The 13,891-nt window shown below is 50.3% G+C and overlaps 1 protein-coding gene across 3 annotated transcripts in view; it reads left to right on the top strand.

Annotated features, from left to right (window-relative positions):
• Positions 1-13,891, top strand: part of SEPTIN9 (septin 9) — a 231,766-nt gene that overhangs the window by 45,857 nt on the left and 172,018 nt on the right. Inside the window, exon 1 of one of the 3 annotated variants that reach the window (XM_067547657.1) lies at positions 9,018-9,109. The exons of the other annotated variants lie outside the window; for them this stretch is intronic. Coding sequence (XP_067403758.1) covers positions 9,088-9,109 — 22 coding nt within the window. The 5' untranslated portion in view covers positions 9,018-9,087. Of the gene's footprint in view, positions 1-9,017; positions 9,110-13,891 lie in introns of those variants that run through there. 3 annotated transcript variants of the gene reach the window in all.

Below are 13,891 nucleotides of genomic sequence, written 5' to 3'. Positions count from 1 at the left end.
CTCACCCCAACAACTGAAATGAGATCAAAATGTTACAGCCCATGTGTGAGTAGACTATTATGTGCCACAAGCAGAGAACAAAAGGGACTGATTGCACCAGTGCCAGAGGAACCTGAATGGCAGGGAAGTGATAAAATGAGATATACCCAGATCACCCTGGCGAGTGAGCTGCACCCTCACACTGCAGAGGAAAAACCCCCACGCTCCCTGCCAATCTGGGGGGAGGGGGAAATTCCTTCCCGACCCCACACATCAGTTAGACCCTGAGCATGTGAGCAACAACTAGCCAGCCAGGCCCTTGAGAGAGAGCGAGAATACTCAGCACCACCTCAGAGCCTTAGCCACCCCATGCAGTGTCCCATCTCCAGCTGTGGCCATCCCTGATCCTTCAGAGGAAGGAGGTTTTTAAAACACCAGCAGAATACATGGAGAGGTATGGGGGAAAATGAGGATCCCTTCCTGACTCTGCTGTGAAACCCTGAAGCATGAACTTTTAGGAACGTAAGCTATAAACTGGAAGTGAGTTGCTGAGCCCTGCCCCTGCCATCACAAGCATTCAAGTCACCATCTGTGAAATGGGGCTGGGGATATTTCCTTTCACCCACCCTTTGGTGGTCTTAGTTGTTTAGACTGTACTCTCTTTGACACAGGGTCTCTATTACTATGTGTTTGTACAGCTCCTAGCACAACAGGGCCCTGATCTTGGTTAAGACCTCAAAGCACTACTGAAATGCTGCTGCGTTTGGACAGGCCGTAAATCAGGTTCTTTAGAGTCTCTGTACCAGCCAGTCTCGGGAGTAACCTCCTCAAACCGTAGCCCTTTCAACTGAGCATTGCAAGCTGCTGCCACAAGGATGGTGGGGGAGCGGAGAAGGGACGTCACCATGGAATTTAGTTTTGTCTGTTTCACTTTTTTGTCTCTGTCCATTGCAAAGGAAAAACCAAACAATCCCCCTTCAACTGAACACAGTGCACTCCGAGAGGGAGAGAGACACGCATTCGTTATCAACCCGCCCAGCGCCAATATGTATCCAGTGCGGAACACAACAACCTTGATGGGGGCTGGCGGTGGTGGAAGGCACTTAGCCTGCCTGAAAGCACCACAGACGACTGAGGAGCTAAGAGCCAGGCTGCGGGCAGCTTCTCTGGTGTCTGGGGGAGAAGAGGTGAAATATTTCCAGCCAGGGTGTTGACAGGTACTGTTGAGATTATTCCACTATTAGGGTGTGGGGGGGAAGAGGATATAGCTTGACCCCCACCTCTTGTACGTAGTGCAGGCATGCATTCAGCAGAGCGGAGGGAGGGATCAGGTGTGAGGAAGGCGCTGTCTGGTTTCAATCAGGGCTAGCGTGCCATTTGTCTAAGCTAGCTCAGTGCTAGTTACTAGGTAGCTATGTTTAGTCAGAAATCCCCACTGCTGGATGTGTTTATCTTGCTCTGATGATTGCTTTCTCCCCCTTCTTTTTACCTCCGCAATGGCAGCTTGCACATTTTTCTCAAGGGCTCATTGTTGTGAGACCAGCTGATGGGCTCTGAGCTTTCTCTTCCCTTCTCAACAGTCCTGCATCCTGCCATCCTGCGGGGATAAGTGGCAGTTTCCAGGGCTCTGGCTTGCCTGGAGAAATCTTTCTGGCTGCACACCACAGGCATGCTGCGAACCTCCGAGGCAGGAACATCCAGCTCCCGTCTAGTGTTTATCAAAACCCCTAATTGTATCTTAGGCACAGAGCGCCCATTTACCCACCTCTAAATTTGTCCTCTGAGCAGGGCTGCAGAAGAGATGGGGACGCAGGCACTCCCTTCATGTCCTTATAGTTCCGGTTAGATGACTTTGCTGTTTCTAGTCTCTAACTCTGCAGTGGAACCAGGGGATCGGCTGCCGGGAACAGCTGAGCTGCGAGGCACTAAGGGACATGGATGGAATTCCGGCAGCCATGAAAAATCATTCCCTGTGGGTGTTGGGAAGGATCAGGGAGCAAAATACATCCCTGATTCATGGGTCTTGGATCAGCCCCTGCTGGTCTCAATTTTTCCAGTTGAATTTCTGTGCCTAAAAGCAGGCATGATGATCTGAGAAGAACTGCCTAGGCCTTCAAGATTTGGCCACTCCTAGCAAGGCAGTGTTGCCACCCAGCCTGGCTTTTTCAGCATCATCCTTATTTCAACGGGTGGATCTCCAACTTGAAAGACCACTGATGAGACCCTGAGACTCCCTGGACCCAGTGCAAGGGCATCCTGCCATGTTACCCCATGACAAAGTTTCTTTGTGGTGTTGCCCGGCAACACACTGAAAGCCCTTGTAATGATGCGGTGGCATGAAGCAGCAAATCCACCCTGCAGGTCAAACAGCTAGAAGTGGCCACGCTGGCTAAAAGATGGGAAGGGTGGTAGCCGGAAGTGCCCTCTCATGAGAGTGGCCAATGCACTGTGGTGTGTGGAAAGTCCCTCCCCGCAGAAAGCTGTGCTTGTAAAAAATGAGAAACCGAGATCTCACCAGGCCAGATCCTCAATCAGGGTAACTCTGTTGACATCAGTGGAGCTATTTGGATTTACACCACTTGAAGACCTGGCCCACAGTGTCACCTGATTGTGTTGCAGCCAGAATGTACCTATCATAGGTGTCCGACTCCCCCACACTGACACTGTAGGGCAAAAGCTATGCTGCATGCCGCGCTGCTTGATAATCACATCCTGGGACAGCCATAGGTTCCATCGGAGCACAGCTGCCCTGCTGGGTTGTAGTGGGGCTGCAGTCACCAAGGACCTGGCTTATTAAGGGCCTGAAATAATAGAGCTGGGTCCTTGCATTGTATTCAGGAAGGAACTGGGAGCCGTGCAGTGGGTGCAATCAGCTGCTTTCCTTGCTTAAGAGGGAGGTAAATGGCCATTGCATTGGTTAGGTTAGTAGTTCTGCACCACAGGTAGGATCTGACCTGGAGGTAATGAGAGCACAGATCACAGTAGCTAGATCCTCATCCAGCAGAGGACCAGATGCAATCAAACTCAGGACAATGCTTTATCCCATCAGCCACTCAGTGGGGAAGTGTCCTAGCCCTTTAGACACTCAGGTAATGCACTGGGCTGGGTGGGTCAAGGAGATGGGGTGTACTGAGGAGACGGCCCCAGCTGGCTCTCAGGATTAGGTGTGTGGGGAAGGGAAGTGGAGCAGGAGTGAATTAGTAGAGTTCACACTTCTCAAGAATTGATTCCAGCTCCCACGAGGTTCCAAGCCTCATTGTTCCGCCTCTACTTTCACTGTGTTGCCAGCAGCTATTAATACATCAGCGCATTAATTTTGACACGTGAGCAGAAAGGCTAGAGAGGATGTGCTGGGATTTCCTGCAGGTTGAAGGGAATCGGGCAGAGACTCAGGCAGGGTGGAACAGAATTCTACCCAGCAGCTTTTCTTAAAGAGACACACACTGCTAGCAGTAGGACCAGAAATCGAGTGCATTAAATAAATGTTCCATATGGGCCTGAGGACACGCAGTGATGGGCTGCTAACATTTAACAAGCGGCTGTCACTTGTCCCCCCCCATAGCCTATGATAATCCCCGGGTCCCAGGAGTGCCTGTGCTCTCGGGCCTGAGCAGGTGAGAGCTGAGGAAATGTACACACGTGTTTTCCTCTTTCAAACAAATATGCTTTCTGCTGAAAACAACCAGGGAGGGAAGTAACCGCACTTGGCAAACAAACGTTTATAAAGAGCCGTGTGCTGGGGATGTTTATCATCGTGAGGCTAGTGATAGGGCAGCTCTGGGTTCAGACCTAGAGGGGTAGCTGGTGTTTTCCCCATCCTTCAGTGCTTAGCTGTATTTGAAATACATGGCACCTGGTGCACTTTGGTCTTCAGCAGCATTTTTAGAAGCCCCAGGGGTAAGTCACCTCTGGCAGGGATGAATCAGCAGCATCTAGCCCCTCCAAGCCCTGCCCTTCCCCTCCAATGTCCCTTGCACTGTTGAGTTTCATCCCATTCCTGGTACTCCACACTTGGAGGGTCGATGGATGTCTGAGAAAGCAAAGTAACTATCCGAATCCATGGCAGCCCAACCTGGGGACCTGCCGTCTATGCATTCACACGCGACACCCCCTTTGCCAGTAGCCTGGGTGCCGGGGCAGGAGCAGAGGCAATATAATCTAGTTAGTTGTTTCTAGGAAGGAGGTGGAGTGCGGGAGAGCAGCAGCTCTGCGTGTCGGGGACTTTGTGTCACATGCTGGTGTGGCACCTAGGGCAATGGTGCCCATAGGTGCGACCACAATAGGAATAATGAAGTGTCAGGAGTCCCATGGGAGGGATGGACTCTTGGGAACCTCACGGGGGAGAAGCAGATTGAAGCAAATTGTCCCAGTCACTGACTCTAAAATACATGCAATGCCAGTACAGCCCATAATAACGTGGGTTTACAGAACTTTCCCTGCCCCCAAAATGATGTAGATGCCCAAATCCCATTAATTGTAATGGGCATCCAAGCCACCTGGACAGCTTTGAGAAGCTCAGGCTGTAACCCATGGACTCGCCCCATATGAGCACCAGCTGGGCTAGAAAATAATTCTTTCCTTAACTGACAAAAGGAGGAGCTCAGACCCTCTTTCTCATGCTGAAACCAAGAGAGCCAGACAGGACCTGCTAATAGAACTGCTCTGTGTCTCACCTGCCACCCAGCTGCAGTAATTAAAGAGCCAAGGTTCTGGATCACCCCAACGTCCTGGATAATGCTCCCCTATCTCAGTGCCACAGGATCCAGCATCCAAGGCTGTGTGTGAGCTTTAGCTGACCGCACAATGGCTGCTTTATTCGTCCACACAGTCACTGCGGTGCCAGCACCCAGCTCATTGCTTTGCAGCGTGCTCCGGGCTCTCTTGACTTGGGTGTGGAAGACGTGCTATATATAAACCCCAAACGCAAGCCTCTAATTGGATTCTGTTTGTTTTCCTGCTCGCCGTTTCCTCCCGAACGCCCCACGGGAGAGAAATGCCTTGTGTCTGCAGCCCATCGTAATTAGTAAACACTCTGGCTGGGGGGAAGGCTGAAGCATGGAAACCACAGGCTGTCCCCTACTTCCGCCTGGCTCAGCAAACTCAGTGGAGTCTGGAAGATCAAGGTTCCTATTTGTTTAAGCTTCCCAGCCCCAAATGGAAATGGAACTTCTTTTCTAAAGGCTGCTCCTGACTCTCTCTCTCACACCAGCTCTGTTACTGGCCCTGTGTAATGCCGCCAACACAGGCTTTGTGACTCCACTTGAATTTTTTAACACGGTTTCTTAATGTTTAAAAAAAGTTCAGGCAAAAGAAAACCAGCAGATAAGCCTCTAGAGGAGCTGCCAATCCATAATGTCCTAGGCCTCTCCTGCATTTTGTCAGTGTCTCTCAGGGGGCAGACACGGCACCAGTGTTAGGGCTTTAATAAAAGGCTAACACAATGCTACAGTCGCCGTTTCATTCTGGGATACTTCACGTCGCCCCCGATTTTGGCTTTCACGAACTATTTGCAGAACAGCCCATTTCTCACAAGGAGAAACAATTCCAAGGATGGTCCGTGTCCTAGTGAAATTTAACAGTCCCAAATGTCAATTTTTCTTGCTCAGAAATAAGGGGGCCAGTTTTCACGGACTCCAAATGAAATGCAGAAGCCGTTCATTTTGAGATCCACGTTTCATGTTCAATACCATGCGCAGCCCTAATTGGCGGGGCTCCATTCAACGTCAATGTTGGATCTGACCATGTGACCTTCAACACCCACTTTTCTCAGCGCTTCGCATCAGGGTGACTGATTGTCAAGTTCCTGTAGATCCCTAAAATAACAGCATCAATGAGAAGCCTCGTCACCAGCTCACATTTACCTTACATTTGCCCTAGAAATAATTGAAACAAACAGCAACTACTGTATTAAGCCCTGATTCAGCAAACCGTTGGCCAGTCCCGAGCCATCCAGGTCTTGATGGTTTAAAACCCATATGCTGCAACATTTGTGCTGCCCTCTGTCTCTCCGTCCTTCCCAATCACTTTCTTCAATATTTCCCCTTAACCTCTTCCTTTCCTCTGTAGCCTTCAACTGGCTTCGTGCATGAAGAACTTGGCAGTGAGGCTCCCTCTGGGAGGTAGAGGATTGGATTCTGCGCTGCACATCGCTATGCAACACTTAGGGCTTTTTTCCCTCTGGGTTCTACCCCTTTTACATTTCAGACAGGAAGTAGAGAGTTGCTCTTTATGGATGGAGAAGCATTACCTAGTCTCCCCTTTCTAATGCCCTAGACATTTGAGAAGCAGCATACCTTAGTGAATAGAGCACTAGACTGGGACTGTGGAAGCTTTCCTGGCTCTGATATGCTGGGTGACTGTCACCGATTGGTGCCTCAGTTTCCCCTTCTGTAAAATGGAGATAATATTGGCCTCCTGTGTGAAGTGCTTTGAGATGGACTGATGCAAAATGCTGTATAAAAGCTAGGGATGATTATTATATGAGTAGCAAGAATATGCAGAATTCTCATAGTAAAAGAATTTGAGATGGAATCTAATCCCTCCCTCTTCAGGGCATAAACCAATTTCTATCTAGTGGGGTCAGAAGGAAACTTTCCATGGGAACAGGCTATCCCGTAACTGGCCCAAAGGGGCACTGATCTGATTCCATTCAGCACTTCCTTTGTTCTCCTCTCTGGTTTGGCAGCATTCAGATTCCATCATCAGATGTGTTGGAAAACGTGTAGCTATGGGGGATTTTTTTAATACTGCTGTCATAAACCGGTGCATGGTAGATCCAGCCCATACAAACCAAGATGTGTTTCTTGACAGCTCCCTTAATCTATTGATTCTTCATCCAGATAATAATGGCTTAGGGACCATCTTTTTTGTTCTATGTTTGTACAGCACCTAGCACAATGGGGTTCTAGTCCATGACCAAAGTGCCACTGCACTGCAAATAATAACTAACGATCATTATCTAATCCTCTGTCATAGCCCACATTACTAAGGGGCAAGTGTCTGATGCTAATGCAATACACATTATTTTCCATATAGTTTGTACGCATTTGGGGGCAGGGACTGTCTTTATTATAGGTGCATTTACAGTGTCTAGCACAGTAGGGACCTGATCCCTGATCAGGGCTTCTGTGCTACTGTAGTAGAAATAATAATCCATATAATAAGATTCCCGGCTTGTCCCTCGGTCTGTCACCCTGATGCCTAGAATGTCTGTTGAGTCAGTGTGAAGTGATGGAAACAGCAACAAGCCTGGTCCAGAGCTGTGTTTGTTTAGAAACTCACCATGCTGAGTTGTCCCTGGGAGTCGTGCTCTGTTATCCTCCAGTGTTTAATTTCTCAGCCATTTTTGGCTTTTTGACACCCACAGCTTTACAAATCACAGCTGTACGACTGCACAGCCTTTCAGCTACTAGTAACAATAATGGCCTTCCATTCCTTGCTACCTAGTGGCGGTCCCTGCTTTCTCACTGCGGGGCCGTGGATCTCTTGCATGCACGCTGCGGGGAGAAGCCTTACATCTGGCCTGTTGACTCATAGCCTGAGGAATTAGCAGATTGTTCTCATTGCCCAGCTGATGAGTGACGTGGCAGATTAGCTGCTGGTACCCTTTGTGCTTCACCACTCAGTACCATCCTCTGGATCTGCACTCTGGATTTATGTTGCAGTCACAGAGACGATTCCTGGGTCAGTCAAGTCAGCGTGCCCCGTGGAAAGAGTGGCTGGTTGCTTGAGTAAAATGCAGTAACAGAAGGTGCAAGCATAGCTCACCCCCTGCTGAGCCAGAAGGCTGGGGGTTCAAGTCCCATCAGAGGATTGGCCTTATTCCCAGTGGTGCTGTTCCAGGCAGTATGTATGGAGCTGGTACAGGTGTTCTCTTAGGGCGTGGTGTTAAACCAAAGTCTCTTCTGCCTGGCTTTGGCAACTGTCCAAGAGGCAGTTTCCACAAAGAGTAGCCTCTAGCCCCAGAGTCCTTGCCAGCATCCCCCTTCCTGCCCTCAACAGAAGCAGCTCTAATGCCCAGACTTGCGTATGAGCTCATAATGGCTGCTCCATTTACTCTGCACACGCAGTGCAGTGCCAGCACATAGCTCATCACTGTACATGAAAGGTGCTTTATGAAGCCCAGCTGTGTCTGTTTGGGGTGACAGGGCAGCCACTGACTCCTGTCACCACCGTGTTGATTGGAAGGGGGAAGGTTTCACTATCGGTTTCAGGCTGGCTGCAGAAATTCCTTCCCTTATCTCTTGTGGAAGGAGGGAGGGTACAGCATAGCCGGCTGTTCATGCGAAGGCGAAGCAGGGTCTCTTTGCCAAGATTCAGCAATAAACCTCTCCAGCAGGGCGCCGGTGGGAGAGTAAACATGTGCGGCCATCGGGTCCTTCTAGGTAGCAGGCAAACCGTGATGCTCTGCCTGAGGATGAAATCAGCGTTCATCAGCAGAATGGTTTATGCATGAATCGAAACTTCAGACCTGGCTGGGTGGGGAAACAAGCAGGATCTTAGTTCTTTAAAATGCTTTAGCCACGGGAGGAGGAGGGGATAGAGGAAATAGCAACAAATAAGACTGGGGAAGCAGGGAGAGATTTGAGAAGCTGGATGTGTTGTTGCTCTGTTATTCCAAGGAGTCAAGTTGTGTAAGCATCTCCTGGTGGAACCTAAAAGAATCAGCTGCAGAGACGAGCACATTCTCCTGGATTTGCGCATGCTGCAGCTTTAAGACTGTCTTGCGGAGAACTTGGGTTTTGCCAGCGTCCACACGCAGTGGAGTATTTTGGGGGGCTGTTGAATTTGCGGGTCATGCACCCCCCTCTTTTTTTTCTCTCCCATTCTGCCTCACTTTTTCTTTTCGTTTCAAAGAGACAAAGCTACTTCAGTTTGGAGCACAAACATATGATCAGCACATGGAAATGTGGTAATTTGGATGCATTCATGATTGCAGCAGATTGAAGAAATTAGACCAGACAAAGAGCTTTTTTTGGAAGAGGAGGAGGAGGAGGAGGCGGCAAGGAGAGGAGGGAGGGAGGGAGGGAGGGAGAGTGGGTGAAAGAAGGGGACGCCACCGAAAAAAGGGACGGCGTGACACGCGGATGCTAAATATATCCCGTAGTAATGGAGAGGGACCGGATTTCAGGTAGGCTATTGATCTTTTTGTCTATGCTGTATTGTTCTTCTGCCCTGTTCCCCCCTCCACTTCCCCTGGAGTGGCTGCCTGTTAAGAGAGGAACCAGCCAAACTCTGGTTTGACTTCTATGATCCCTTTTATTTTTTTTAAAGTTCCGCTTTTTATTTTTTTCATCCTCCTAAGTTCTCCAGACAGACTGTGTTTCCAACAGAAGCAGAGGAGGGTGTGGGAGAAAGAAACCATTTTCTGGGTCTGGATTTCATTTGAGTCTCTCTCTCTCTTTTTTTTTTATTTTCCAATCTGCCACACCGAGTGAGGGAGATGAATGCTGGGACTGTTAGCTCAGGACTAGGAGTCAGGGAGAGAAAATATTCAGGCTCCTGATTTGAGGATGCCTTTAGGTCCTGGAGGTCGGCTGCTTGGTTCATATGGCTGCGTGTTGCAGTTTAGCTTTCTCGGCACGCCAAAGCTTGTGTTAAAGACAGTATCTTCCTCTCCAGTAATGGTTGTATTGCTGCACAGAGAATCGGTTCCAGGTCGGGACTCTCCTGTTGCTAGGACAGGGCCTCATGGCTGCATGTGTGTTTCCACAAAGAGCTGGGGTTGGTTGTATGACCCTGGAAAAGGGAGGGGGGGTGATTTCATGCAGTTGGCATGTCTTTGGCTTCAAGTTGCTGGTGAGGTGTGTGAGTTGGGGCGGAGGTGGGGACAAAAGGACGACATCGAACTCTGTACTTCCCTGCAAATCCCAACTAATGGTGAGTGTCGGAGAGATTCCCAGAACTGCTGCCGATTGGGCAGGAGGCATCAGGTAACAGCATCTCAGCAAGCCGCCCTTGCAGCATTGCAGGACTTGATGGCTTTGACAGCTATTCATCTTTAAAAGCCAGGGGTGGGGAGTGGGGGGATGTTTGCCCTAGAATCTTGAGCCCAGAGACTGAGAATAGGGCTGAGTCTACACAGTGGTGCTCTGAGAGTCTCAAAACAAAGACAGGAGGGACTCCCGCCAAGGAATCCAAGTGCATTTGGAAAGGCCAGGGCCTTGGATGCTGCAGCCACTGACTGAGTCTGTGGTTCCCTGCTTTTCCCTGGTCCCTGCCCTGCTGAGGAGCAGGAGGTGTGCTGGGGTGGAGAGCAGATCACTTCTTACCTGCTCTGGAGCCTGCATGTGCTTCTGGGCGCTCTGAGTTGGCATGGGTGAGCGACCAGGAGGGGCAAGCCAAGCAGCTCAGGCGATGCCGCAACTGGGCATCGGTGCTGGAAAGAAAACCACAAGGCTGAGAGGAAGCAGTTGAGCAAGGGTGGAGTGCAGCAACCGCGAGAGAAAGCCCATCCCATTCCCGGGCCACGTAGGCCCACCGTTGTAGCTGGGGGCTGGGGAGACCCATAGAGGCCACCAAGCTGTGAGTGGGGGTCTATGGACTCTGGGGGACCTTGAGGCATCTGTAACTCCTGTCTGGACACTAGTCTGTACCATTACATACCTGAGGGGAGGCCTTTCTTTACTCCAGCCTGGCAGGTAACAGCGCTCAACAGAGGGGGTGTGGGGACAGAAAAGAGCAAAGCCCTGATGGAGCACAGACCGAGCTCCGGCTGACTAAGGGCCTGATCCTGTGGGCGCTGGGCATCGCCGCTCCTGCCACTGATGTCAATGGGAACTAAGAGCGCTCACAGCTTGAGACGGGCCCGCCGTTCTTCCCTCCCACCCCTTTTCTCACAAAGCCAGCTCGGATGACGTGCGTGCTCCTTCTCTCTGGCCCTTTCTTACCCACATTCCCGCCTTTGGTTTGAGCCACTTCAAAGCATTCCTGGGTGCTGCCCTCGGCTCAAAGGATGGAGTGCGGATGTGTCAGCAGTACCAGCGCTCCGACGTGGATAATCCTCAATTGCTGCAGCATGGCTCTTGGCCAGGCAGAGGATAAACAGCAGAGGAGGGAAGGGACAAGTTCTGCAGAACAGGACCTATTGGACTCTGCACTGAACTGGTCTTTTATATCTTCTGTTGCTTTCCTTTTGCACTGATATTCCCCCCCCCCCCCACTCCTTCGAGTAAAACAGCAGGGCCATCGGCCTGACCCACAAAAGTGCTGCCAAGAAACTGGGTTTTAATTTCTGGGCCTAGTCACATGATCTGAGGCTCTCTTCAATCAAGAGACGTGCCCCAGCTCAGCTGCCAGGAGCCCTGGCTCATTTTGGGACCTGCCCCATGCAACACACAGCATGCACCCTGAACGCAATAGCTGCATATAGCAAAGCCTGAGCCTAGGCATCCAGCATAGGCGAAGCAGCCAAGGCAGGCAAGACCCTGGTAGGGTTGGTCACGGATGCAGCAGCTGGCACCCTAGCTGTGCAAAGTGTTGTGTTTGCTGCTGACTTAGCTTGGGGGGCGCCAGCGACCCCTGCTGGAATCTGGGGGGCTCTGTGCAGATTTCAGCTCCCTTGATTTAGCTGTGTCATGCAGCTATTGGCAGGCAGGCCGGGCAGCAGAGCCGCCAATCAAATCCTCTTCCTCCATGTGGATGACAAAGGGTTGTGGTACTGAAAGGTGTTAAAGAAGGGGAGTTGATGCATGTCTCTTAACGCAGAGGCACAGAGGCCGGTTTGCATGCACAGTTCAGGCTTGGGAGCATTTCATTGGGATACAATACCCACTGCTCCGCTCTCGCTTCTCACGCTCGCTCCGTTCTGCAGGCCTAAACTGTCAGGAGGCTGTGCCAGGGAGGAGAGAGTGCGGCAGTCGCCCGGCAATGCAGCTCTGTCCAAGATCTGAGAAAGAAAGGGCCGTTACTAGAGGCAGTTCTTGAATGACTCATGCTTTCGAAAGCCCCGTCTCAGCAGCAGCGTGGGGAGCCGTGGGTGTGTTTAGAGCCTGCTGAGGAAAGAGTTAAAATCCAAAAATACACAGAACTGTTAATGGTAAACAATATTGAAACCTCTGGTTCAGGGGGAATTTAGCCTGTACTGGGTAACCCGCTTTAGAGTCACTGTGAAGTAAGTTACAGGGAACACAGGACAATCCTGTAAAGTGAAGTTCTGGGCAGTTCAGACTATGTCCTCAGTTTCCCAGGTTTATTCCCCAGCACTGACTCCTGGGCAAATCCGCTCGGTTTGCAAGATCTCACGACCTCCCCGCAGACTGAGCTGCGTCTAGTACCTGGCAGTCCTGCTTTGTTCTGTGGATCCAATTCGTACTCAGGGTCTGACCCTGGTCTTGCATACACCACAGTTACTCTTTCAGTGTGGCCCCTGAGGCACACCAGCAGGGCTGACGAGAGGAGATGAGGGGGGACCATTCTACTGGGGCCCCATGCTCAGGGCCCCCCCGCAAAATGTTTGTAACATCTGTGTAAATAAAATGAAACGGGAAGGGGCGCAGTCCCAGCGCACAGGATTGTTTCGGGGCCTCAAATTTATCTCGTTGGGCCTGCACACCAGCGTACAAGAGAGGAGAATCGGGCCCACCGTTTTCGCTCAGTGGGATTTTGCCTGAGTCAGGGCCTCAGTTTGGCTAGGAAAGCTTCACCATCCTGACAGGAGTTGGCAGGTCAGTGGCTGGTGTCTCAGGCAGAGGAGAAAGCCTCCTGCTCTCTCACAGTTCTGCTGGCTCTGCAGCGTTGGCAGCAGGAAAGAAAAAACCCTGGTTTTGGTGAATCAACAAAACATGACTCAGATGGAGAACAGATCCACATGGTGCTAGGCGGCCCATTTCCCAGTCACTCTTCCGGCCAGAAACATGCTTTTAATTAATATTCTACCACTGGAGCTTCAAAATGCGGAAATAAAAACTCCCAGTCTGAATTCTCTGTCACCAGAGCTGTGTGAAGGGGCCTCAATGGGACTGCGAATCAGGTCTCGTCTCTTCCATAAGAGAGCTGCACTCCTGCAGCTCCTGGAAATGAGCATTCCTGAATCCCAGAGGCTCTCCTCACACAGGGAGAGAGAGCACAGGCCCTGCCCCATCAAAGCAGATCGACAGCTTCCCTAATCGGCTGTCCTGTCCCTGACAGGGGCCAATGCCTGATGCTTCAGATGAAGGTGTCCATCCCTGTAATACACCTAGTTCTGCACCTAGTCATCAGGCTACAGCCTGAAGCATGAGGCTATGATAGTCCTGGTTAATTTTATTGTAGCTAGTTTAAGCACAGAGGCATATTCAGACCGTAGTTCTTTAAAATATTCTAGTCTATATAGGTTCTTACATTCCACCTATCGTCATAATATCTGAGCACCTTCAGCAGTGCACTAAGCAACATGTCTAATGTCTGCTGTGTTTGTTCTCTCATCAAGGGAGAAGTGTGTGCAGGAAGTGTCCTGTTTTGGATTTTTTTATAGACTATTTAAATGTTGCTCTATGTTTATGTCAGAGAAGGCAGGTCAAAGACACGCACGTTGCACTTGGGGCAGAAGGCAGTGAGCTTTGTGACGGTCCTTAATCTATCCACAATCTTGTGCCTGTCTCCTGCTTTATGTTCTCCCGGGCAGGGACAGTCTCTGCATTTATGCAGGTAGTGCATCCGGTGGCCCCACTCCTGACTGATGCCTTTGGGATCAGTAGAATAGACTAGTGTAATAGAAATGTTTATTAATAATAATATGAATGTCTATTCATTCATTAAATCATCTGCCTCAATAAAATCATGGGCACTGAGTTTCACAACTTAACATTGCGGTGCATTAAAACACACAAGCGGTTTTAAATGTGTTGTTCTCGGATATCTTTATTTGTGTGTTCTGGAAAAGGGCTGAAAAGCTGCTCCCAGCTGGTGCTCTCCAGCCCCGTATTTATTTATT

Source organism: Emydura macquarii, unplaced genomic scaffold, assembly GCF_026122565.2.
Source record: "Emydura macquarii macquarii isolate MOO-44397 ecotype Brisbane River unplaced genomic scaffold, CSIRO-AGI_Emac_v2 contig_1230, whole genome shotgun sequence".
In the NCBI taxonomy this organism is placed as follows: Eukaryota; Metazoa; Chordata; order Testudines; family Chelidae; genus Emydura; species Emydura macquarii.
This window is presented reverse-complemented; position numbering and strand designations above follow the sequence as displayed.